This window comes from Schistocerca nitens, chromosome 3 (genome assembly GCF_023898315.1).
Source record: "Schistocerca nitens isolate TAMUIC-IGC-003100 chromosome 3, iqSchNite1.1, whole genome shotgun sequence".
Classification (NCBI taxonomy): Eukaryota; Metazoa; Arthropoda; class Insecta; order Orthoptera; family Acrididae; genus Schistocerca; species Schistocerca nitens.
Genome location: NC_064616.1, coordinates 30427840 through 30455725, shown reverse-complemented (window position 1 = coordinate 30455725; position 27886 = coordinate 30427840). Strand labels below are relative to the sequence as shown.

The following is a 27886-nucleotide window of genomic DNA, read 5'->3' as shown; positions in this document are numbered from 1 at the left end:
CAGTTGATATGAGTTTGTTTTTGAGGTTTGGTGAAATTGTGATTTTTTTTCGCAGCTAAAAGTTTGTGCAAAATAAAATTACTACAGTTTTCAATATTTCAGTATGATTAAAAATGCTTCTATCTTGTATTTTCTGAAAGTGATTGAGTACCAAAAGTTGTAAGAAGTGAATAGATACAGTGTTTAGAGTTAGGCCTTTATGAAAACTGTAAAAAAAAAGTCTTCTAACAAAACCATTCATATAAAATTTCCATTTTTTCACTACACTGTTTCTTTAAAGGTTTACAGCAAAGAAGCTGCTCAACCAGTTTCTAAGCTGCACTTTCTTAATCATAACAAATGACATATTTTAAAACAATAATAATGTCACATCTCATTGTGCCCTTTAGTAATCATCTGTAAAAATATGAAAGGCTACCCTCATGTGAGTTATGGTAGTTATGTTCGTTGAACAGAAAGGCAATATATATCACAGATTCATACACTGAGGCCATGTTGTAAACAAAAACTAACAGCAATGGGATTTGACACTCCTGTGAGAAGCTGTGTACAGGGAGAGCCCCAAATATTGGGAAAGCCAGTTGTATGCAAGGTGCCGTGATAATGCATCAGCTCTCACATTTCATCTTGAAGGCACTCATCTGACATAACGTTGGACAACTTTTGTGCCTCACCCACTCTGTTTTCCTAACTGGCTTTCAGAGACTTCTTCCTGTTTCATAAACTTAAAACCATGCTGCAGGGACACAATTTCCTAATTGTATACAAGATCCAAAAATACTTAATGAGATAACTTCAAATCATCCTATTAATCTTGAGCAGGGTTAAGCAGTAATCAGCATCTGCAGTACTTAGTTTTTACATAATATTAATTAAGTTTTTATTACAAATTTATGTCTGAAACTGTAAACAGTAAGAGTTTCTTTTTGTCTGTGTTTAGTAGCAATTTTATTTTATTTACTTGTTTGTGTATTCAATATTAGTAGTCCACAATAATTCACCCATCTGTAGACATATTTATTGTGCCTCATTTCTTCTAGCTGTCAAGTCATGTAGCTCTGTAGATCTTTTCAATTATTTCACATGCTTAATTAATTCTGTATAATGGTGCATGATGCTGAGGGACTCTGTCTGTTGTGTGTGGGTCCTAGAGGAATTAGTCACAGTCAACTAAGTTAGGAACTGTGGTGGCCGAGGTCAACAATCTTTGGTTACTGCCTTGAGCTGTGGCCATGAGGGGCGGGGGGTCTCTGGGGTAAAGGATGTAGCATCTGTTGTTCAATCAGTGTCGCCTGGAATCGCTGATATTCTGATGATTTTACACCTTACGATTCACTTGGTGTAGTCAGTTCATCCTCACCTGAGCCTGAATGACAAATAGTGATGAGGTTGTGGTCTCCAGGTGGAGCATGAAAAATGCAAGACCGGTTCATGGCACTGCATTGTTACAGGCTTCTGTACATTTGGTTAGCTTCATGTGCAAGGGGTGGAGGGGGTATTCACTTCAGTAGCTCGGTACGGGCATTTCTTAAAGTTTCGAGAACATACCTTCACCAAAGAGTCAAGCAGTATATTGCTCCCTCCTACGTATATCTCCCGAAGAGACCGTGAGGATAAAATCAGAGAGATTAGAGCCCACACAGAAGCATACCGACAATCCTTCTTTCCACGAACAATACGAGATAGGAATAGAAGGGAGAACCGATAGAGGTACTCAAGGTACCCTCCGCCACACACCGTCAGGTGGCTTGCGGAGTATGGATGTAGATGAGTAGTAGATGTAGAAGAGATTAATTGGATAAGTTTGCAGGAGAGGAAAGCAGAAGGTTTGATACTTTTTAAGGTAATGGTGGGTAGTCAGTTATTGTGATCTTTAGTGAGTATGGTGGATGAGTTTTATCAATGGAACAATTTGGGGGACAGGTTAGAGAGAGAGAATATAAATTAGAAATTAAATGCAGATGGACTATAACAGCACTGTCACATGTTCTATTTTCCCCGACTTGAAACATGGCAGTTATTTCACTGTACATGGGAATAATAATATTATGTTGTTATTTTATGCTTAAAATTATTTTTGAGAAATGTTCTTATAGATGATGATGTCTACCAATTTGTTTATGTCATCTGGTGTCAGAAAACTCTTTAAGATATTGAGCACTTGTGAGAGCATTCATCACACTGTTTGTGCTGATATTGATCTCTGCAACAATGACTCATTATTACTTAAGTGTCTTCAGGTAAATTTGTGTTATACTTCTCCATTTCACCCTTCCCTTGAAACTGTAATGTGATACTGTCTGTGATAGTCTTTGTCTTCAGTGCCATCCCACTAGTGCACATTTGCTGACCCATGACTCACTACTGCTCTAGTAGCAGTTAGTTTGCTTGTACCAAATATATAATGTTTCTGTGTCATAACTGATGTGTCGGCAGCTGGGCCAACACCTTGTAGATAGAGGTGGCTTAAAAGGCACGCTAGACTAACGCAGACGGGCGTGAAGTACTGGAACAGGATACGTAATTAATGCTATGAAGAAAAGTACGTGGCTGGTATAATACTTATCTTTAATCAATCATTGTGGTACATCCCATCCTCGTCGCCATGTGATGTGTCGGCAGCTGGGCCAACACCTTGTAGATAGAGGTGGCTTAAAAGGCACGCTAGACTAACGCAGACGGGCGTGAAGTACTGGAACAGGATACGTAATTAATGCTATGAAGAAAAGTATGTAGCTGGTATAATACTTATCTTTAATCAATCATTGTGGTACATCGCACAAAGGAGACTTTAATTACAATCACTGTAAGGCTAATGGCGCCTTGTTAGTTCGTAGCCATTAACTTAGCTGAAGGCTATTCTGTCTCTCGGCTAATGAGAGAGAAAGGCTTCGTACGTCTAGTCGCTAGCTCTGTCGTCTGTACAACTGGGCTGAGTTCGAGTCAGTCTCTCGAGACCTGCCTTGTGGTGGCGCTAGGTTTGCGATCACACAGTGGCGACACGCGGGTCCGACATGTACTACAGGACCGCGGCCGATTTAAGCTACCACCTAGCACGTGTGGTGTCTGGCTGTGACACCACAATAACTTCATTTTCAGGCTTGTCATCCGATATCTGTGACATTTCTTTGGCTACTGTAAGCCTGCCTATTACTGTGACATTTCTTTGGCTACTATATGGCTGAAGTTTGTTGTAAGCCTGCATAGTCTCCCATTAGTGTAGAAGGGTGACAGAAACTTCAGATCATATCTTGGCACTTTCTTCAGGGGAAGCTGTCAGTATACTGCTGTGTTTAAGGAGACTGTCTTCCAGTTTTCATATCATTTTGCGTATAGCCATCAAACATGAAACTAAAAGACCATAACACTTTTTTTTTCCGTGGGAGTAATCCACAGTTTCAGCAGTAGAACCTGAAAATGTTATAAACTGTTTTATGTCCTCAAACTCGGTGTCTTGTATTAAAATTTTAAAATTGAGAACTCTGTGTAACTGCATAGATCAGTTAAATATGTTTCGAAGCTCCAACCAGGTAGCCATGTGTTTTAAAGTACTGCTTCCAGGACAGGGGGTTCACCAGCCCAGGATCGAGTCCGCCCAGTGGATTAACAATAAGGGCCAGCGTGCTGGGTGTGAGCCAGCCAGGATGTGGTTTTTAGGTGGTTTCCAACATTCTACTAGGTGAATACTGGGCTGGTACCGAAGTCCTGTTTCGGTTACACAATTCACAGACATTTAGAAAACTTTCGTTGTCTTTCACATGAATAACACTACACCCCCGACAGGTGGGGTACACACATTCCATCCTGGAGGGAGGGAGGGGGGGGGGAGGGGGAGGGAGGAGACACCCTGATGCAACCAGATGGGCATCCAGTCACCCTTTAAATTAACCATGCAAAATCTGTTAATAACCAAGCTGACACTGTGCCAATGCGGGAGAGAGGCACAGCAAAAATAAGAAATAAATTTGTTCCATTACGCCATACAAACTTCTCCTTTTTGTGACTCCAGGTCCTCTTGAATTTTGTCCTCAAACATGTTCAATATATAGGGTGTAGAAAAACTTCCACTACCAGTGACTGCAAAAGATTACGTATTTGTCACATGACCGGTTTTGGGCTTATGCCCATCCTCAGGTGTTTATACATTCATATACATGAAACTCCCTGGCAGATTAAAACTGTGTGCCGGACTGAGACTCAAACTCGGGACCTTTGCCTTTCGCGGGCAAGTGCTCTACCAACTGAGCTACTCAAGCACGACTCGCGCCCCGTCCTCACAGCCTTACTTCTGCCAGTACCTCATCTCCTACCTTCCAAACTTTACAGAAGCTCTCCTGCGAAACTTGCAGAACTAGCACTCCTGAAAGAGGATTCATATACATGTTTATATTGCTGGAGATTACTGTCTAAATAGAAAGCAAATTATTTGCTTGTGACTAAACAGATATAAGTGGGACAATTGTAAATGGCAAGGCCGCATTTGTAGAAAATATATCAGTACTTACATAAAGATGAAGCATCCTTATTATAATCATGCTGTGGTGGGAGCTTTCCCACTCAGTTGCACATTGGTTATCATTTTCACGCATCCACAGCTCATGGTCTAGTGCCTAGCATTACTGCCCCTGGATCATAGGGTCCCGGGTCCGATTCCGAGGTGGGAAGGGGTTTTCTCTGCTCGGGGACTGGGTGTTTGTGTGGTCGTTATCATTTCATCATCATTTGTGATAGTGGCTAGAGTGGACTGAGTAAAAAATTGAGTCTGAAAAAATTGGGACTTTATATGGGCGCTGATGATAGCGCAGTTGAGCGTCCCACAAACCAGTCATCGTCATGATCATCATTATTTTCAATTCCCCCCCCCCCCCCCTTGCCCCCCTTGTTTTTTCTGCATATTTCAGTACTGTGTCATGCACTTGTGATATACACTGTGTTTACATACAGATATGTAGGCTATGATCAAAGAATTTAAACATAGGAGCTGCAAAGATGTTGCTCATACAAAAACAGGTAGGTTACAGTCAGAGAACTTAGCCACAGCAAGTGCAAGGATGTTGCACACATACAAACTTAAAAAGCTGTTACAAATTGCGAAATTTTTTTGATTCACATTATGAAATTTTTTATTCTTATTGTTGTTGGAGAACTTAGACCTAGGAAGTACAATGATGCTGTACATATGAAATTACTGAAAGCTATTACAAATTACAAAAATGACGGAACTGTTTTAAGCCCCACTGTTCTCAGAGAACTTAGATCTAAGAAGTACAATGATGTTACAAACACGAAATTTTCAAAGTTATTACAAATTATGAAAATGACAGTTAAAGCATGTGTTTACAATATGACTTCTAGAAATTACGATATGGCACTTTAACTGTTGTATGATTGCTACATCGGAGTTCCATAGCATGTTACTCTGTTATTAGATATCAGAGGATAATGAGTTTTTGTTTTTGAATATTTCCTGAAATATATGGAGATAAGATTTGTTTGCAAGCTCCACATGTTCGCTGAGAATAAGGTGTGGTGAGTTAGAGCTATGGATGTAAATTTCTAGCTCTTCGAGCAAATCCATTTTCTTTGCTTTGTTGACAATGTGTAGTATTTGTAGGTTGTCTGTAATGGCTGTGGCTGAGTGACAATGGTCTTTTAGATGCACTGCAAAGGTGGATTTGTCAAAGTTATTTAGCCGGAAGGTATCCATATGCTTAAGGCATCTTGTAGCGAAACTCCTTCCAGTTTGGCCTATGTAGAACTGTGGGCAGTTGTCATGTCAAAGTTTATAAATACCTGATTTGTGGTGGCATTGGTTATTTGTCTTATTTTGTGGATGATGTGCTGTTGTAGCTTGTTGTTAGTGCTAAAAGAAATGTGACTAGCAGTTTTCCGAAAGAGGTTAGCGATTTGGTATGAAATTTTACCCATAAAGGGTATGTGGGCGAATATGTTTTTTCCGTCTAACAAATCTGATTTAGGAGGAGTGCATTGTTTCTTTTTGATTTTGTTTTTAAGTTTATCAATTACAACTGAGTTGTCTCCATTTCTACGTGCAATTTCTTTGATAATATTAATTTTTTTTTTTGTTTGTCATGTCGGCTGAGTGGGATTTTATGTGTACGGTTAAGTGTAGATCTGAAGAATGCCATTTTGTGTTGTACTGGATGACATGGGGAGTTGTTAATGACAACATCACTAGTGGTGGGTTTTCTGTAAATCTGGAAGGCATGTTTGCTGTTTACATTAGATATTCTAAGGTCAAGAAAATTGATTCCCTTATCCACTTGATGTTCTACAGTGAAGTTGTTGTTGTGCATGCTGCTGAGACCATTAACAAGTTTCTCTGTCTCCTTAGTTGTACCATTGTACAAGATAATAGTATCATCCACATACCTTTAGCAGTATATTACTTTATTTTCAAGTGAGCAATCTGATCCGAAAAATTTATTTTCTAAGTGGTTAATGTAAGTATTCCTGCCAAACTACTGCCCATTGCAAGAACATCTTCTTGTTTATGAATTTTGTTATTAAAAATAAAATAATTGTGTGACAGGATTAGTTTTAGCAGTTCAGTGAGTTCATATATTTCAGTCTTGGATAACTTTTTGTGTTTTAATTGGTTGTTTTTAATTATCTGAATAGTGTCATGTATAGGAATGTTGGTGTAAAGGTCTACTATGTCCATTGAAGCCACACTGGACTCGCATTCGGAAGGACGACGGTTCAATCCCGTCTCCAGCCATCCTGATTTAGGTTTTCCGTGATTTCCCTAAATCACTTCAGGCAAATGCCGGGATGGTTCCTTTGAAAGGGCACGGCCGATTTCCTTCCCCATCCTTCCCTCACCCGAGCTTGCGCTCCGTCTCTAATGACCTCGTTGTCGACGGGACGTTAAACACTAATATCCTCCTCCTCCTCCATTGAAGCAAATTTGGCACTTCCTGGTATTGCTAAGTCTTTGATATGTTCAATAAGTTCATAGCTATTCTTAATTGAAAAATTGTTTTCATAGGTATAAAAGTTACTGGGAATGTCTTTGTTTCTTGCTGATAAAATATGCTGGACTGTTTCTTGGGTTGGCTATGGGGCATATAGGACAATTGTATTTATGATTCTTTGGCTGCAAACATAGTTTTGGTGTCAATGGATTCATGACAAGGCATTTTAGAACATCAGAGTCAGATAAAGGAAGTCAGAAGATTTCAGTAGTTCCTCAAGCTGGGTGTGGGGTCACTGTGTATTTCATGTATGATGTTGTTATGGAAAAATTCTAGAGATTGTTAATATATTCAAATTCACACATAACAACAGCCGAGTTCCTCTTGTCAATTTGACTACCAGAGCTTTGTTTTCAGATAGTTTTCTATTAATATCCCTGAGCAGTTTGGAATCATAGTTACATGATTTTTGGTTATGTAAGTTTTTGTGTATAATATTCTTAACTTGCAGCCCAATACTAATGTTTTCATTATTGTTTATTTTAGCTGAGCCACATGCCATTTTAGAGCAGTCAATTAATTCTTTGATATTATTGTCAGTGAGTATTGGTGGGATATTATGTTTGAGACCCTTCTCAAGTAACTCGGTTTCATTTTTGTCAAGTTTGATAGTGGTTGAATTAATCACCCTGCCATAAAACCTTTGTTCTGATGTGGTAGGAGATTCTAGTCTTTGTAGTTTGTTAGGATTGACAGCTAGTAATTTGCTAGTAATTTCTGATTATGCCTAGTTGACACAACTAGTTGTTCTTCGCACACATGCTCATTAATGTTATCTAAAATACACACAAATTGCTTTGGAGTCAAGGAGTTGCTTAGAGCCAAGTGGAGTTTGAGCATTTATTTAAGGGCATGTCTGTATGATGATTCGATTTCAGTTTTTAACCAATCAGTTTCACACTTTGACTTTGCTGTTTTGGCTGACTTTGTGAGGCTCCTAACATTAAAATTAATTTTGTTCGGTATTACTTTAGACAAAAGGCAGTTTCTGTTGAATTTGGTTGCTTGAATGGTCATCATCTTGATTTAACATGTTCTTAATGCATTGACAGTTCGTAATACCTGACTAGGTAACATTAAGTAAATTTTATCCATAGTAGAGAACTCTGTGACTGTTCCTTTATAGGGTGCAGAAAAATTTCCAGCACCAGTTACAATAAAAGATTATTTATTGTAAACACAAGCTTTAACTGTCAGTTTCATAAATTTCATGTGTACTTCTTAAATCTCAGTTCTCTGACAACAGTGTGGCTCAAAACAGTTCTGCCATTTTTGTAATCTTTGACATGTTATGATTTTAGATTGTCTGTTCAGGTGATTGTCACACCAACGTCAAATAGCTTTTACGCGGTCATTATCCCTTTATTTCTCCCCGTGCTATCTGCTGTGGTTGTTTTCTGCAGCATGGGAACCCAGGATCCATTCACTTCGAGGCTTTGTTCTTTCTTGCTGAACCTCTCTTCCACAGCAAGAACTTCCATGTCAATAAATTTGTTTTTAGTAGTCAGTCTCCCACGGTGGGCACTCTGTCACGACCGATTTCTCCTACTGCCTCAACCTGCAAAAATCATCAAACAAACACCAACCAAACCTAAAACAGGCTATTTGTCAACATGTGACCATGGAAGCTTTAACAACTTTTCTGACAAATAATCATCAGTTAATTACATTTATTCCATAATCTGTAATGTTTAAATTGCTTAGCATTTTAATAAACAAAGTAACAGATGGGTCTGCAACAGTGTTCAGAGGGATCATGGAATGGATGAATACTCATTGTGAAATGCATCTTGTGAAAATACTTGATGACTCATAGAGTTCATGACTGAAAGTGGTTCAAAAAGTTAGACATTGAATTAGCATTCTCCATAATTCAAGCAGACTTAGGTAAGCAACTCGAACATGTAACCACCATTCATTTTTTTTATTCACTCTTTCTATAACATGTGTAAAATTTGCCCCCAAGTAGGGTCGGTGCTGATGGTGAATAGTTTTCATCTAAGCTGGTTACCTGCAAACACAAGATAACTTTGTAATTGGATCCTCATCCCATAGCTCTAGCAGTCCTGTTACAGCTGAGAAGATAATGCGTATTAGTTTCTGTTGGCTGCATTCGTATCTTTTCGTAGTTACAGACAGGGCTTCTGAATGTTGGAAGCAGGGGTTAGTTGAATTTGGCCACATCGTTAGTGTAACAGCTAAAACCATCTGCTATGGTTATATTTATTATGCTGTAAAGTAAACAAAGCTGTGCACAACCTGAATGTTAGGTTGAACACAGCAGTGCTTTACTGGACGAGATTCTATTGAAAATGATGCTCCGGTGACCTCTGAACTGACTTACCTAGCCAGTCGCAAAGTGACCTGTAGCTTACTGTGGAATCTGAACCACAGTGGAAAGTGTAACTTGTCACATTTATAAATCATTAGTAGAGGTGAAAGAAGTGATAACTGGCAGAAAATATCCAACGACATACTGGGGATCGAATTCCAGGATTTTCACTTTATAGTCGGCACTTAGCCACTGTGTCGCCAAGGCGTACTGCTGCACAAAGCTTTGATACATGAATAATTAAACAGTAAAGGGAGATGAAAATATAATCGTCATGGAGGATTTGAACACCATAGTAGGCGAAGGAATGGAAGAGAGTTTTGGGAGTAGCGATAGTAGAAACGAGAGAGGAGAAAGACTAATTGAGTTTTACAATAAATTTCAGCGTGGAGAGATGGGAAGATTACATCTTTATCAGACAGAGATTCTGAAATTAGATATTGGATTGTAAAGTGTTTGCAGGAACAGATACAGTCTTACATTACAATTTAGTAATGATGAAATGTAGACTGAGGTTTAGAAGTATTGTCCAGAAGAATCAGTGTGGAAAGAAGGGAGATCAGCACTACCAAGAAATGAGGAAACATGTTTGAAGTTCTGTAAGGTACAGATACTGTAATAGTGAATAGCACAGTAGGCAGTTCAGTTGAAAGGAATGCAATATCTAAAAAGGGCAATTACAGAAGTTGGGCAGGCAAACATAGATACAATGAAGGTAAGTGTGAAGAGATCTTGGGTAACAGAAGAAATAATTTAATTGATCGACAAAAGAAGGAAGTACAAAAAATGTCTAGGGAAAACAGGAACACATCAGTATAAGTAACTTCAGAGGATGAAATAAATAGGAAATAAATGGCAGCCAAGACCAAATGACTCCAGGAAAAATTGTGAAAAAAAAATTAAAAGAAATGGTCCTTGAAAAGACTGAGTTAGCATATAGAAAAGTTAAAATAATATTATGGGAAATTAAAAGCAAAGGCTTCAACATTAACAATGCAAGAGAAATTCTGCTGTCAAAAGCAAAGGGAAGAGTAGTTAGGTGGAAAGAGTACATTGAATGATGGACCCTGCAGGGGTCAGGAACTGTCTGATGACGTAATAGGAGAAGAAATAGTAGTAAAATAGAAGATTCAGGGGATCCAGTGTTGGAATCAGATTTTGACAGAGCTTTGGAAGACTTGAGATCAAATAAGGCAGAAGGTGTAAATAACATTCCCTCAGAATTTCTAAAATTGTTGGAGGGAGTGGCAATCAAATGTCTTTTAAAGTTGGTTTATAAAATCTGTGATATTGGAGATAGCCCATCAGACTTTTAGAAGAATAATATCCACAATCTCAAAGACAGCAAGAGCAGGTAATTGTGGATACTATCACATAATCAGTTTATCAGCTCATGCATCCAAGTTTCTGAGAAGAATACTGTGCAGAAGAATGGAAAAGAAAATTGAGGAACTGTTTGATCGTGATGATTTTGGTTTTAGGAAAGGTAAAGAAAGGTACAAGAGAGAGACAGATATGACAGTGAGCTGGATAATGGAAGCAAGATTTAAGAAATATCAACACATACTCATATTATTTGTCAGTGTAGAAAAAGCATGTAACATTGTAAAATTGTGCAAGATGATCAATATTCTCAGAAAAATTAGGTGTTAACTATAGGGAGAGATGAGTAATGTAAAATGTGTACAAAAACCAAAAGGTAACAATAGGCGTGGAAGACAAAGAACAAAGTGTTCAGATTAAAAAGGGTGTAAGACAGGGATGCAGTCCTTTGCCCCTACTGTTTAATCTGAGCATCGAAAAAGCAATGATTGAAATGAAAAACCATTCAGGAGTGTACCGTATTTACTCGAATCTAAGCCGCACTCGAATCTAAGCCGCACCTGAAAAATGAGTTTCGAAATAAAGGAAAAAAAAAATTTCCCAGATCTAAGCCGCACCTGAAATTTGAGACTCGAAATTCAAGGGGAGAGAATAGTTTTAGGCCGCATCTCCAAATCGAAACAAAGTTGGTCCATTGTAATATGAGACACAATTTAGTTTGAATGAATGACGATACAGCTACAGTAGTTTGGTTCGAGCCGTAAGCTTAGTAGTTAAGTTTTACCAGGTAGCCATTGCTATGCGTCAGGTGCTCCGTCCATATTTAAATGGGTACCCTTTGTTTTTCACGTGCTTCGCCTGGTTTGAATTGATTGGTTATTTTTCTTTGATCTGATAAGTGCCGTTCTCTTTGTTATAGGTGTTTACGTCACTCTAAGCTGAAAATACATTACTGTACTGTGTCATGCATTGTTTGTCGCATTCTGATGATGAGTGTTTACGACCTGTCGCCGCTCGCGGCATGGTTTGCTTTTGTGCGTGCTACCGCCTTTACAATAAAAAAAAAGAGGAATTGTCTCAGTTGCGAAACAACTGTTGTTATTTACACTGCTGCTTTCTTTGATAATAATCAACAAGAACCAAATAATAAACTGCGTATGACAGAAGATGTTCTGAACGAGAGTTTAGCGAAAATTTTTCTCCGTTTGAAAATCTTTGCAGACGCCTCTTTAGTACATTACTTTCTGCACAGAAATTAGTCATCTTAGATTAATTGCCATACTTCATTTCTGACTGTATCACTATTAGGCATAAGAATAATACAAATATAAACATGACATGATATGTGTATACTCCCACGTTTGCTGTTGTCTCACTCTAGTTTCGTAGTTTATTAGGCAGACAGGATCTAAATGAGATAGCAGCAAACACGAAAGAATACATGGCAAAATGTTAATATTCGTATTATTCTTATGGTGAAGAGAATACTGCATGTGATTCACAATTCATAAAAGTTCCCATTAGCAACCATCTCTTCTCACAGGTAGGAAAAAATTCAGAACGTAGAATTGGCCATATTTACTAACATCGCAAACAGTCTTGCCAGTCGGATTTTCATAGTACATTGAAAAGCTGCTACATTCGAAGATGAACAATACAGAATTTGTATTTACTTTGTTGGATAATGTATGAAAATGCAGTGGTCGAAATTCGGGGCGGAGAAAAAAGCTCGTCTTCCACTTTTTTTTTAAATTTATTTACTGACGCAGAGGTTTTGGCGCCAGTATCTATCTTTGTGCCTGCAAAGCATGCCTGTGTAGCGCTACATATATTCGACGGCAGAAGTTAGTTGTGGCAGCACCTACCAACATATTTCAGAACTCCTGCTTACTTTGCACTCGATTCTAAGCCGCAGGCGGTTTTTTGGATTACAAAAACCGGAAAAAAAGTGCGGCTTAGATTCGAGTAAATATGGTAATTAAAACTGAAGGTGAAACTATAGCAGTGTCATCTTATTATTGATAATTTTTCACCCTGAACGTAAATGTCAGTGATAAGATTTGCTAATGACATTCCTAATGTCAGTGAAAGTGAAGAATTGTAGGATCTGTTGATTGGTATGGACAGTTGAATGAACACTCACTATGTATTGACATTGAAAGACAGAAGTAATCAGGAGTAGCAGGAATAAGATTAGCAGTAAACTTAAAATCAAAATTGGGGACCATGAAGTAGACATAGTAGTAGTCTGCTATCAGCAAAATAATATATGACACAGGAAGCATGGAAGACACAATACGTAGACTACCATAGGCAAAGAGGGCATTTCTAGGCAAAAGGAGTCCTCTAGTACCAAACATTGAACTGAATTTGAGAAGAAGTTCATAGAAAATATGTTTAGAGCTATAACTACCTTGTATATAATGTTCATACATAACAAAGAATTCAACTTTGTGTGCGTACATTGTTGTAACTATACAATAGTTTTGACAATGTTTAAATTATATTAAATTTGCTGATAAATATTACTTATCCTGCTAAGTCATGTCAGTGTCTGGTTGGCTTCTTTGCTCATATATAAACTTTTGGAATATTTGGTCCAGGTGTTTTTTGAAATAACGAGTTGCTGGAATATTATGTGACCTTTAAACACAGTCTTCGTGTGTTACTAGGTTTTTGACATTCTTTTTACAACAGTAAATCTTAAATATGCATTGTGCAACGTTCTTGAGCTAAACAAAGAGCTTTGTTGATCAGAGAATAACATGTGCCAAACTCAATAGCTCCTGAACCCACTATCCTCTGAACCTTTCTAAAGCAACTCTACACAGTTCATGCCAAAATTGTCTATAAATATTACAAACCCAGTTTCCAGTACCTTCTAGAGCAGGCTGTAGGCCAGATAAGTACTAACTGAAATTCTTTTTCATATTTAATTTATAAAATGTTTCCTGGAAATCATTATTTATGCGAAGATTTATATGCTTCACTTAATGGTTTATAAAAAAAATAGCAGATTTTGACAGTACGAAAAATAGCAGCTTCCTGTTGTCGTATAAGATTTATTTTATAATCCGTAATAAAATTAGAAGAATTATAAATGGAGGTAGAAATTTTGTATGCATAAAATCTGAAGCATCAAATTATTATTTTCACTGTAAAATGGTTTTCTGATAATTTGACAATTGTGATTATTAATTTTTGTGGTTCAAGATCGATATTATGAAATGGATCTATAAGAATAATAAAAATATATTACACAAATGTAGACAACATTGTCTTGGAAGCGCAGTTATCTGGTACTAAATTTGATTAGAACAACAGTCAAGATCACAATAACATTGGCTTATTATGATCGGTTTCGGCTTCTGTTACAGCCGTCCTCGTATTTTTTGGCATGGTATGGCAGGTGCTGATGGCTCCTCAGTTTTTTCATGATACCACAATCTTACACAGTATACGATAATGGTATCACATGATAAAACTGAGGTGCTGTCAGCACCAGTCATAGAGAGCCAAAAAATGTGAGGATTGCTTTAACATAAGCCAAAACCAGTCATAATAAGCAAATGTTATCTTGGTCTCGACTGTTGATTTAATCAAAAATATATTACCAGAAAAATAGTCCTTTGGCAGTCAGATGTGTTAAAAATATCTTTAGATGTGGAATATTTAATTTAAGTATAAAATTTAACTCAAATCTAACCAAAATTTATACAGAATTGAACATTTCAATTGAAGTGCGAAAGTTCCAAGGAATATATCTCACATGAAAATTAGTTGCAAAAAAAAAAAAAAACTGATTGTAAGATATAATTTGATTCTCCACTACACACTAGATACAAGGACTGCATGAAGAGAAATACAAGAAAAATTAATTTCCTGGAAAACATTTCCCTGAGAATTACAGTAAAATACAATTGGATTGTACTAATGCGATTCTGGACCACTTTCCAAAACTGGATGAAGTGTTCTTGAACTGATGTTTAGTGAGAGACATTTTGAATAACTTTCTTATGATTTTACAGATAAGATTTCGTAACTACAAATACAGTCACCCAGCTAGGGATTTTACTACTTGCTTAGCACTGAAATCTATCAGTTGTATGTAACCATAGAGGTAAAAACTTTAAAATAGTAATCCACAGGACAACATGCCATTGGATAAAGTAGTAAACATCAAAGAATTAAGATCATTAAGCTTTTTAAATTTCAAATAAATTTTTGAGTTTTGCTATGGTACCACAGTTGTAAAATATTGATGTAAAGCAGTAAGAACACATTTCATAAAAAGAATGTACACGGTAATAATCCTCTAAAATCTCAAGTAATATTCTCATCAGGCAGTTGCCTTGGTCCAAATAATCTCACATTTTAGTAAAACAAGTCACATGTGGTAGGTATTTTCACCATAATAATTCACCAATTTATTTTACACTGTACAATCCCCCAAGCTGTACTTTCACAAAGTCAGATGGCATTGAAGATTTTCATATAGTTGGCAACAACATATTTAGCACTTCATATAAGCCATTTCATACCAAGGCTAACTCTTTCTCACACCAATGCTGTGTAATCGTACAGTTGTTAATTAAAATTCAGATATTACCAACAAATCACATCCAGCTCAAACTTCATAAACATCAAGAATATAACTATATACCAATGTTCATAATAATCATCATCATCTAAGTTGTGTGTGTGTGTGTGTGTGTGTGTGTGTGTGTGGTCTATTCTTGATGAAGGCCTTACTGGCCATCTTAGAATATTATACGGCATACCATCATAAACAAAAGCACAGTGCATTACCAAACAGAATACCAATAAGTCCCTAACATTTCATTTCCATAACGTCTGTACAACTGCAGAATCATTACACGTATTGTGGAATAAACCTCATCACAGTATCATAAACCTGAAACATCGAAGAATCGCTGTACTTCACAATACTATGAATCATCTCTCAAAAATTCAGTTCAATATAAACTTCATTAGCTTTACAGAACATTTCACAAAACTTCTTCATAATATCATAAATATACCTGAAATAGAAAAATTGCTCTGCATTATAATTTATACATTCCATTCATAATTGTACAACATTAGTTTTAAACCAAGAAATATATATTTTGCATCATAACTGATTTTTATGTACTTCATATAACCATTAGCTTTGCATTTTTCTGAAAAACCCCACTCTCTATTATATCTTTTTCTCACAAAAACACCACAGTAATGACTGAATTGACAGAGTTTACAAAATCCTTCATTTTTCTTTAGACAGTTTTCATTCACTAAAGCCCTAGATATTTTTGTATTACTAACACTGGATAGATAAAGTAACATTATCTCAGTATGACATTTCTTTATGTAAAAATTTAAACTTTCTTTTCAAAATATATGTTAAGCTTCCCAACATGACAGTAATTTCAAATATATTTATTTTCAGTTACTTCCAAACAACACTAATACAAAGTAGTAGATTATGGTTTAAGTAATCTGTGACAAAACATTTTCCCATTTCTTATTTGGGCTCACATAAACAAATAAGATACATAAACAATGAAAAAATCCAGAAATACTTAGAATGTTTTACATATTGGAGGTTTCCTAATATAAACTGCAAATAAATCGTATTTTTCTGCTTTCCAGTTTACCCAAATATATTTTTAATTCATCATATTTAATAATAGTGTATTATTAGACTGTTGCAGACAGCATCTGGTTTTTTGTACTGAGAAAGTAGAAGACAAATGCATAGTGTAATGTGATTATAAAAAGATGAACAGATGAGTAAGAGAAAAACATTGCATCATGGAAATCCAAATTGTTGAAGTAATATTCACAAACAAAAATAAATTATATAGTCTATGGTGGCATCGAGTAAAAAGATACAAACATTACGTACAAATTTCCTTAGCATACAGACAGAATGGAGGTATGAAGTACACTTAAGATCATTTTATATAAAAAATATTTTTCATCAGTAACAAAGTAAATGTATTGTTTTTAGTAAGGAATCTTTTTCCAACTACAACTCACATTTTTGTTTTTGTATTAGATTTTCCACATCCTCTAATTACCATCTCAGTGTATATTAGAATTTTTTTCCTATAATATTGGGTTTCTTCTTTTATTCTATGTCATTCTATCTTAACATGGATGGTAATCATAATTTTTCATTTCAGTTACTAGTTTAGTTAAATCATTATTATTTCACATTGCTCTGTACTTTCATATTTGCAAATCTCAGCCTTTTTTTTCCCACTCTTGTCTGAGACTCTTTCTTGACAACTTTCTTCAGATAAACTGCCTATTGGCTTCTGTCTCGGGTTCTTCGGCCGACGTTCATCTAATGATTTTTCTGACGTTTCGCCAGCACGAGTGGCTGGCATTGTCAAAGCTTCACCCTCCATTGCCGGTGGTGAACTGGCAATGGAGGGTGAAGCTTTGACAATGCCAGCCACTCGTGCTGGCGAAACGTCAGAAAAATCATTAGATGAACGTCGGCCGAAGAACCCGAGACAGAAGCCAATAGGCAGTTTGTCAACAAGTGGCCACGAAAGCCTCAACAATTTTGTTTCTTCAGATACAAATACTTAGGCATAACTACTCACATGATTTCCTGAATGTAAATTACTATCATTCATGCCACTAAGTTCCTAATCCATTGCTTTATTAACATCATATTTCCATACTCTACAACATCATCATCATTATCATCATCATCATCATCATCATATTAATCTATAGACCTAATGCATTTCCATTAATCATCACTTCTCACAAAATATTCTCTTCTCTTCACTTCACAGTTCACCACTAAATATCATCAACAGCAATAAACCTACCGTATAGAAACAACATGATAGTAGTATAATATTCATTTCCTCCTTACCATGTTACCAATACTAAATCCAGCATAATTATCAATATCACACACCTCAGGATAAAGTCTTCACTTTTTACATAACAGTTGTTTTTTTACAATGACTGAAATACTTCACATTATATGTGAATTGACTGAAAATGGCTGATACTTATGATAAAAAATTTATAGTCATGTCTCTGCTTATCATATTACTTTTATTTAACTTACATTATCTCTCATGTATTAATTTTACTTTTTCCATAGTATACCAGTAGAAATAAAAAATTATTTTATATAGTCCACTGGGCAGTGGCAGTAATAGTACCCCTCAAAGAGAAGCAAACAGTTCTGGTGACTATGAACCTCCACCAGCAGAAAAGAAGTCCAGTATTGTCAATATTTTAACAAAATTTTCAGAATAATGTCCTAAACGTGTTTATGATAATTACCATACACCTCCATGTAAACTTGCAGCCTACAGCTTATTATTGAAGAAATATCCATGTATAAAAAGCACACTGAACATCAAAGCAACATTTGATTATCTGCAAAAAGACATAATGAACATTCTTTTAGAGGAAACAAGGCAGTCAAAGAAATGGAGATAAAACAACCCATTCTGTCCTAATTTGAACTAACAAGGAATGAAGGAAATTTTGGGCAATTCAAAAAGCAAGAGAAATTGGGCGCACAAGTTTTAAATACTGTGCAGCTTTCATAGTATGCCTCAATGAAGAATACAGAATTTTTTGTAGACACAGCTGTACTTTCATGACGGCCAGAGAACAAGAGGAAGACCAAAATATTCGCCAGTTTAGGGCCCTGTTTGTCAAAGAATTAAACCAGAAAACTGCAGGTTTCCAGATACAGTCATACTGCATTTGGAAAACTGATCCAAATGGATTTGATGAATGTAACTCCATCTTCTGTCTGGAGTATCCAATTAAACAATACCAACTGCCATTATTTAGGTGTTATTTTTAGGCTACCAGTTTCGATGATCCACTACGTCATCTTCAGGCCTGCTTCAATTCAGCAGCCTTCATGTTACAAAATACAGCAGCACTTTTAAATGGTCTCGTAACAATTATTACAGGCATGTGTGCTCCTTGGACAACTGTCAGCAGCTTTGACAGTTGTCCCAAGGAGCACGCATTCCCATAATAATCATTCCGAACCAATTAAAAGTGCTATTGTATTTTGTAACAGGAAGGTTACTCGATTGAAGCAGGGCTGAAGATGACATAGTGTATCGTCGAAACTGGTAGCATAAAAATACAACCTAAAAAATGATGACTGGTATTGTTTTATTCCAAATGGATTTAGTTATGAACTGACTTCTGAAAATGGAGAAAAATCAACAATTGGTTTAGTCTGTTCGTCATTCAGTACAAGTCATGGCTATAAAATAGATGTTGGACAAATGATTCATTTGCAGTAGAGACATGGAATAGATGACCATTCCACCAAAAACAACAAAATACGTACAGCCTCTGGATTTACATGTCTTATATATAAAACACACTGAGGCACAAAAGAAATTGGTATAGGCATGCTTATTCAGATATGGAGGTATATAGTTCAGGCAGAATACCGTGCTGTGGTCGGCAATGCCTATATAAGATTACAAGTGTCTGGCGCAGTTGTTAGATTGGTTACTGTAGCTACAATGGCAGGTTGTCAAGATTTAAGTGAGTTTGAGCGTGGTATTATAGTCAGCGCATGAGCAATGGGGCACAGCATCTCCAAGGTAGTGAAGAAGTGGAGATTTTCCCGTACCACCATTTCACAAGAGTACTTTGAATATGAGGAATCCACTAAGACATAAAATCTCCGACATCGCTGCAGCCGGAAAAAGATCATGCAAGAACAGGACCGACTGAAGAGAATCATTCAGCATTACAGAAGTAAAACCCTTCTGCAAATTGCTGCAGATTTCAATTCTGGGCCATCAATGAAACATCATTGATATGGGCTTTCAGAGCCGAAGGCCCATTCGTGTACCCTTGATTACTGCATGACACAAAGTTTTATGCCTTGCCTGGGCCCATCAACACTGACACTGGACTGTTGATGACTGGAAACATGTTGCGTGCTTGAACAAGTGTCGTTCCAAATTTTATCGAGTGGATGGACGTGTATGGGTATGGACACAACCTCTTGACTCCATGGACCCTGCATGTCAGCAGGGGACTGTTCAAGCTGTTGGAGGCTCTGTAATGGTGTGGGGCGTGTGCAGTTGAAGTGATATGGGACCCCTGATACATCTAGATACGACTCTGACAGGTGACACATACGTAAACATCCTGTCTGATCACATGAATCCATTCATGTCCATTGTGCATTCCAATGGACTTGGTCAATTCCAGCAGGACAATGCACCACCCCACATGTCCAGAATTGCTACAGAGTGGCTCCAAGAACACTCTTCTGAGTTTAAACACTTCTGCTGGTCACCAAACTCCCCAGACATGAACATTATTGAGCAATCTGGGACGCCTTGCAACATGCTGTTCAGAAGAGATCTCCACCCCCTCATACTCTTACGGATTTATGGGCAGCCCTGTGGGATTCACAGTGTCAATTCCCTCCAGCACTACTTCAGACATTCTATTATTGATAACCAGCTGCCTGCTCAGTGTATCAGCCTATGCTTCAGAATTCCTGTTAAACAGCTGGCTACAATACTCCTACACATGTTGCTGAACTCAAGAATGTGATTACAGTAGCATTTGATTTTGCAGGTCAATAATATGATTCTGAGAATTGTCCAGATTGCTTTCGCCAAATGTGCCTATCCTGATTTTGCATTTTGTTTCATGAATTTTCTCAAAGAACCTTATGTACATTTTTACAGTCAGACAGTAGGAAAACTAAGAGTAACACAATTGAATGCTTTCATCGTTCTAATCACCATTGTACGTAAAGCTTCTAAATACTATTGGAACACCAAATTCCTGTTTAAGCTTAGAGACTTGTTAGTATCATTATTTCACAAATTTTTCTGCGAAATGAAAAAATATTCTAGCTAATATTGTCTTTATTCCAGCTGACACCCCCAAATACAATGTAACTCCCTTCCACTTAATGCTCCTATATAATGAATAATTTAACTTTGTGTGCATACGTGGTTGTAACTATGTAATAGTTCTGACAATGTTTAAATTAGTATGTAAAAGTAAGTATATTATATTTACAGATAAATGTTACTTACCTTGCTAAGTTGGTCTCATTGTCTAGGCAGCCTTATTTGCACCTATATAAACTTTCGGAATATTTGGTCCAGGGGTTTTTTAAAATAACAATTTGCTGGAACATTGTGTGGCTTTTAAACACAATCTTCATTTGCTGCTATGTTCTCGATGTACTTTTTACAACAGCACTTCTTAAATATACATTGTGCTAAATTGTTGAGCTAAACAAAGAGTGAGTTGATCAGAGAGTAACATGTGCCAAACTCAATAGATGCTAAACCCACTTTCCTCTGAACCTTTTTAAAACAACTCTACAGAGTTCATGACAAAATTATCTATAAGTATTACAAACAAAGTTTCCAGTACCTTCCTGAACAGGATGTAGTCCAAACAAGTATTAACGTGACTGTCTTAACGGAAGTTGTTTCTCATATTTAATTTATATAATGTTTTCTGGAAATAATTATTTACGTGAAGATTCATGGGCCTAATGGTTAATAAAAGAAAGTTGTAAATTTTGACAATATGAAAGATAGCAGCTTCCTGTCATTGTATAAGTTTTATTTTATAATCAATAATAAAACTTAGAAAAATTACAAAAGGAGACAGAAATTTTGCATGCATAAAACCTGAAGCATAATAGTATTATTTTTACTGTAAACTGGTTCTTTGATCATTTAAGTTGACAATTGTGATTACTGCTTTTCATGGTTCGAGATAGATATGACGAAATGGATCGGTATGAATAATAAAAATATATTACCAGAAAATTAGTCTTCCGCCAATCAGATAGGTTCAAAAATATCTTCAGATGTCAGATATATAATTTAAATATGAAAATTAACCAGAGTCTGGCCAAAATGTATATGGAATCAAACATTTCAATTGATGTACGAAAGTTCCGAAGAGGCAAGATTCATTACAGAGCACAGCATTGTATGGGAGGTAATCATGATCTGTGGGAAAACCAGAAAAGAAGAGAATCAAAGTGGTTGATATTTAGTGCTTTAGAAGGTTACAGAAAATGAAGTGGACTGATAAGATCAGAAATGTGGTAGTTCTCTGCAGGATATGGATAATACTAACAAGGAGAAGGGGCAGGACGATAGTACATGTGTTAAGACATCAGGAAAGGAAAGAGCATTTGAATAATTAAATAACTGCAACAACTGCCGTGCCATGCAGCTTGATGGTGGTGTGTTTATTTATTTAGTCAAATGGGTTTATACAGCTGTGGCTGCCCCACTCTCCAAGTGATCATGGGGGGGAGAGAGGACCAGTCCTACAGGAAGGCTGTCAAGCTATAGGAAGAAACTCTGCCTATGCACATCACAGTACCAATCAATAAATAAAAAAATAAAATGTGGTGGTAGGCTACTTTATTCATTAGTCACATGATGAAAAATAACACATGTGCATTTGCAGAGAGAAGTAATCTCATTAGTCACAAATAAAATTTTTTAAATTACCTATTTATTTATATAATTATCTAGATAGAAATTTATTAAAATACTGCCCATCTCTGCCTTATACTCTGCATTAAATGATTATTCCATCATATCGTATGTTCCATTTACTGTAAAATGACACCATTTTATTTACTTTTATTTTGTAACTAATCAAGATTCAGAAATAAAACAACTAAATAGCATCATAAACTTAAATTGCCATTTTTGTATGTGTTAACTCTGCTTCTATTTGGTGCATTAAGAAGGTGAATGTGTGTTTACAGCCAAGGCTCAAGTCCCCAGCCTTTTTGTAGAATCACCGTTTGACACGGGAGTGACACGCAGAGTAAAAAGGGCTTATACAACACTTGATGCGGTCAGTATTAGGACTGGTGTCTTTTTAAGGAGGTACCCATTGGCCCGAGTATTAGTATTTTCTTACATGGTAAGCAAATAACATCCAAAAGTATGGAAAAGAATCTTTCAGTGTAGGTATATTCTTGATCTTGTATCGTACTTACCATTTTTTTCTTAATTTTTACAGATTCTTCTTCACATTTGGGTGATGGTTGTATTGTTCACATACACTCCTTCTGCTCAAGGAGGACAGTGAAACTAGAGAATCTACAGAAATTATCATAAACATTGGTCCAACAGTACATATCCTGTTGTGATTAATCTCTAGTTCATATTTATTTATCTAGAAATGGAACACTTTGGAACTAGAGTGAAACCATCAGTAATTGCATTGTATTCCAGTTTGTTATTATCTGTGTATTGGTATTTCTATATTAGCCTAAGCTAATTATGTTAATATGAATGTAAGTTTCTTAAAAATTGAGACATAATATCAACAAGATGTGATGAGCAAAGTTTTTGATTACATCGAGATTAAGGTCATGGTGAAATACCATTTGCTGAGTGTTGAGCTATGAATACAGTCTATTACTGGTTGTAAATTTTATTTATATGCTAGGAGAGAACTGTGTATGCAGGGAATACTTTCATACTGCTGATGTATCCATTTATTTTGCTTTATGTACTCTTTCCTGTGTTGCTAAATCTGTCATCAGTTTCAAATGTTTTTTTTTTTTTTTTTTTTTTTTTGGTGTTGCTAATCCTGTCATCAATTTCAAATGTGACTAAACTATGTCACTACAACTTTTGAATCTGGAAATAAAGGTGTTCAAGGTCTCTTAACATTATGAGTGTCTGCTGCTTCTGTTACTGTGATTAAATCACAAATTTATAACCTTTAACAACAGTCTAATTTGGTATTGAATAGCAAGTAATGTGTCTGAATTGATACAGTGCTCAGAATTGATGTATACTGATACTGGATTTCCCATGTGATTTTATGCAGTAAAGAATAGCAATGTTAGTGTTGCTGTATGTTACTGTGATAAGTTTCTCAATACAAAAAGTTTACTAATACATAGCCCAGGTAATAGTCTCTCTATGTAGCACTGCTCACACAGGTATAGATGTTTGTCAGTTGACATTAAACTGGGGTCTATACTAGAAATAGCATAGCTCTCTGTGTGTCATAAGTTGGACGCAGAATGGCAGTTGGAACTAGATACATGGGACATTCTATTTTGGAAATAATTAGGGAATTCATTACTCTGATATTCACAGTGTCAAGAGTGTACCAAAAATACCAAATTTCAGGCATTACCTCTCACCCCGGACAATGCAGTGGCTGGTGGCTTTCACTTAAAAAGACTGAGAGCAGCAGCGTTTGTGTAGACTTGTCAGTTTTTACAGACAAACAACACTGCATGAAATCAATGTGGGATGAATGACAACCGTATCCATTAGGCCAATGCAGTGAAATTTGGTGTTAATGGGCTATGGCAGCAGATGACCTGTGTAAGTGCCATTGCTATCAGCATGACATTGCCTGCAGCACCACTCCTGGGCTTTTGACCATATTGGTTGGACCCTAGACAACTGGAAAACCATGGTCTGTGCAGATGAGTCCCCATGTCATCTAGTAAGAGCTGATGGTAGGTTTCGAGTGTGGCACAGACCCCACGAAGCCATGGACTCAAGTTGTTAATGAGGCACTCTGCAGCCTGATGGTGGCTTGGTAATGGTGTAGGCTGTTAACATGGAATGGACTGGGTCCTCTGGTCCAGCTGAACCTATCATTGACTGGAAATCGTTATGTTCGGGTGCTTGGAGACCATTTGCAGCCATTCATGTTCCCGAACAATGTTGGAATTTTTATGGTTGACAGTGCACCATGTCACTGGGCCACAATCTTTTGTGATTGGTTTGAAGAATTACACACCACCTTGAACTATTCCAAGGGCATTGTGTCATGCAGGGCTCATATTCCCAGAGAGGAAATGGGAGAGTATCACTGAGATGCTGAAAGAAATGCACTGGTCAAATCAGACTCATTTATTCTTACTTTCAGTAGCACAAAACTCCCAGAGCATGTTGAGGCAGTTTACCTTCGCTAAAGTGTGCGACCCCATGTCCATAATCCAATGTGCTTTGGGCACACCACTTTAGGATGTAAGGGTGAAGCCGCTGGTGGCAAATGGGGTAGGGCCATCCACAAAGGTGTAATTTGTTCATCTCCTCTGAAGTATGTGATCTGCTCTGGGGCTCATTCTGTCTGGAGTAGGAACTGCAGCATATGTCTTGAAGAATGGAAGATACCAGAGCTTAAAACTACCAAGTACATCTACATATGGGTCATTCCATGTGAAGTGTCCTATGGCTCCCAGCTCAACCATCTTCAATTTTGATGAATTTTGTACAGTATGAACCTGAGGGCCCGACATGAACTTATGCAAAGTTTTAGGCTCACGTGTAACTTGGTTGAGGTGCTAGAGCCACTTTTCTGAAGACCACTTTCTCCGAGACCGAAAAGTCGCGAAGAAATCTTAAAGTTTGGGATTCCACTGTTTCTAATGTAAAAGAACTAGGCTCTTGTTCCTGGGTGTAGTGGTACAACTTTTTGTGCTCTACACACAAATGATGGAAGTAAAGTTCAGAAGCAATGCATTTGGCATAATCTCAGTTCAAAGTGGGCAACAAATCATGTTGTGAGTAATTTGTCGCATACTTTAATGAGGCATAAGTAGTGGAGAAAGTGCACTATGGACCTGGTCTTTTGCCAAACTATTGTCTGTGTGGGTGTTTAGTGTATCACAAATTTGGGCCTGGCTTGTGTGTTTAATTACTGTGCTACCATTCTGTAAATTAGCTAAAAAACTTGAATGTATCAAAATATTCCCATGTTCAAAGCCATGTGTCACAAAATGGGCACCTACCACATTACATTCATTAATACCATTCAACAGAGCACATTTCATTCTGTTAGAAAAACTTATTTTCATTTTGGTGTCTCTTTGGGTAATGTGCAAAAATTGCACCTAAGCTATTGAAATTTTTTGTAATTCGAGAAAAATCCTTGCATTGGTCCATGGTGGCTATGCCACTACCAATCTCAGTGACTGGTAGCCCCATTGCCAAGGGGCCCAATAGCCATGCAAGGTCAGCCATGGGTAGGTTTCTTTACTGCAGGTTCCCAAGACTGAAGGTGGGAGTCTAGCAGGTTCCCAAGCCTGAATGTGGGTATCCAACAGGTTCCCAAGCCTTGTCTGGGTCTCTTCGTGGTTCCCAAGCCATAATGCAGAATTTTTCAGTTAAATGTTTTAAATTTGTTGCTGATGTCCAAAACTATTGCTTCCAGCTAAAACTGTATTGCCACCCCATCATTGAAGCAGCTGGAACTGGTATGACTGCAATTATCTTTTGTTCTGGAATCCTGCATATGTCTCTTCTAGTTGGCCAGTGAAATGATTGAGCAGCTCCGTGAGGATGCATGGAATTAATCAACGCATCTTTTTCTTCACATGAAAGTTCACAGATATTTCCTGTCCACCATTTTCCATCATAAATGCAAGTCACATACTGGCTAGGCTGTAGTTCAGTAATGGCAACATGTTTAGTAGCAACTTTAGCATATCGGTTAACATTTGCTATAAAAGACGATGTATGATTTGATACTGTATGAATCTGAAGTCGCTTTTCATCAATTACCACAAAATGGTGAGGGTCTCTTGTACCACACACTGTACATCCATCCTCAAAACTTTTTTCTTGTTCAATTTTTGCATCTTCAATAATTTCTTTTTTAATATAGATAAATTCAATGCCATGCACATTTTTTTGGCATTATTCAAAGAGATCAGTTGGTGTGAAGATTTTGTTGTCAAATTGGCACTGAAGGCTAGCTCTTGCTGCTAAATGCTTAACTGTGCCCCCAATTCCATCACATGGTGATTTCCCATGGCTTGTTCCAAAAAAATTCCATTCTGCAATAATGCCAAAATCTTTTTTATGATAGCAAAGATTTAGGAAGCTCTTAAAATTTTTGTACTCTGTGGCAGAATCATCACTAAAATAATGAATATGCTTAATTTCTTTAAAAATGCACTTCAGGGATTTGATCCAGTTCGTTAAAAACACATGCACTGCAACTGTGTCATGTCGGAGGAAATCACTGATTATGCAGTAGCTGACACTTTTTAAGTCTTCATTATCTTTGTAGTAAATGACAAATGGATGTATTGTAGCTTGGCTATTTTCCCTGTGGACTCCTTGAACTGCGCCTTGGACAATAAAGGAGTAATTTTCAGCGAAATCCATTCATATAATCAATTCTCCTGGTTTGAGACCTTTAGTGAACTGCAAATGCTTGCTCTGATGCTTTGCAATCTAGTGGTGAATAGAAAGGGCCAAAAGTTTTGTAACTAATAGTTCAATGAATTCTTCCACTGTAACTCCATCAGTGAGAGTCCATTGTTTCAACTGAATTGTATCCTCAGGATCAGTATCTGCAAAAGTCCTTTCCAAGTATTCCTTTAGAGCTTTTGTTCCTGGATGTACTTTACAGTGATGAAGCATGCAATCCTTTGTTTCCAAATTCCTGACAGTTTTGCTCAGTAACATTTTGTAATCTTCTTTTATGTAATCTTCTATGTGCCAACATTAGTTTCACATCTTGATGTATTGTGCAGACACAAACTGAATGTGAACCAGCTGTGCCTACAGTCACACACCACTTTGGCCTTAATACACGAAATTTGGAAAATCCAATTTCTGGTCCATTTTTACTGCGGTATGCAACAAACATTTCTTTTAGGTTGCTCAGTAATAAGTATTTTTGTTTTTGAATGTTTTCTCCATCAATCCAAACAGTAATACAGTAATTTTTTCCTTGACAAATCTGACTAAACTCTTCAGCATAAAAATGTTCGAGGACTCTTGCCTTCACAGCCTCAGAAATCCTTTTCCCACATTTACCTTTGGGCTGTGCCAATATTCCCTGTTCAGCTTTTAACTTTCTAGCCTTCCTTACCATTCTTTCTGAAACACAAAACTCTTACATAGTCTTTTTGATAGACCAGCTTTGGGGATCTAAGGTCAAAATTTGAATTTTCTCCTTATGATCTGATGTATGTAATTTGTCTTTCAATTCTTGGATCGGCTGACTGTATTCTGAACAAGCCAAGCATTGCTTGCTTGTGGATCGTTGCTCCATTTCACTGGAATCAAGTCCTCCCACTTCTGCAATTTTCTTAATAATTGCACCTTCAACTTGATGTATTTTGTGGTTTGCATATCCTTTTGTACGCCTTGCACCAATTCATTGAAATTTTGATGCTGATATTCCAACCACTGTTAAGCTTGTATAC

General features: G+C 36.9%; 1 protein-coding gene across 7 annotated transcripts in view; it reads left to right on the top strand.

Annotated features, from left to right (window-relative positions):
• The window catches only part of LOC126247966 (golgin-84-like), a 169230-nt gene that overhangs the window by 59101 nt on the left and 82243 nt on the right, over positions 1-27886 (top strand). For 2 of the 7 annotated variants that reach the window (XM_049948529.1, XM_049948528.1), the window contains exon 10: positions 22451-22611. The exons of 3 other annotated variants lie outside the window; for them this stretch is intronic. In XM_049948529.1, the coding sequence (XP_049804486.1) occupies positions 22451-22611 (161 nt within the window). Of the gene's footprint in view, positions 1-22450; positions 22612-22710; positions 23259-27886 lie in introns of those variants that run through there. 2 more of the 7 variants (XM_049948525.1, XM_049948531.1) reach the window with 2 other exon arrangements.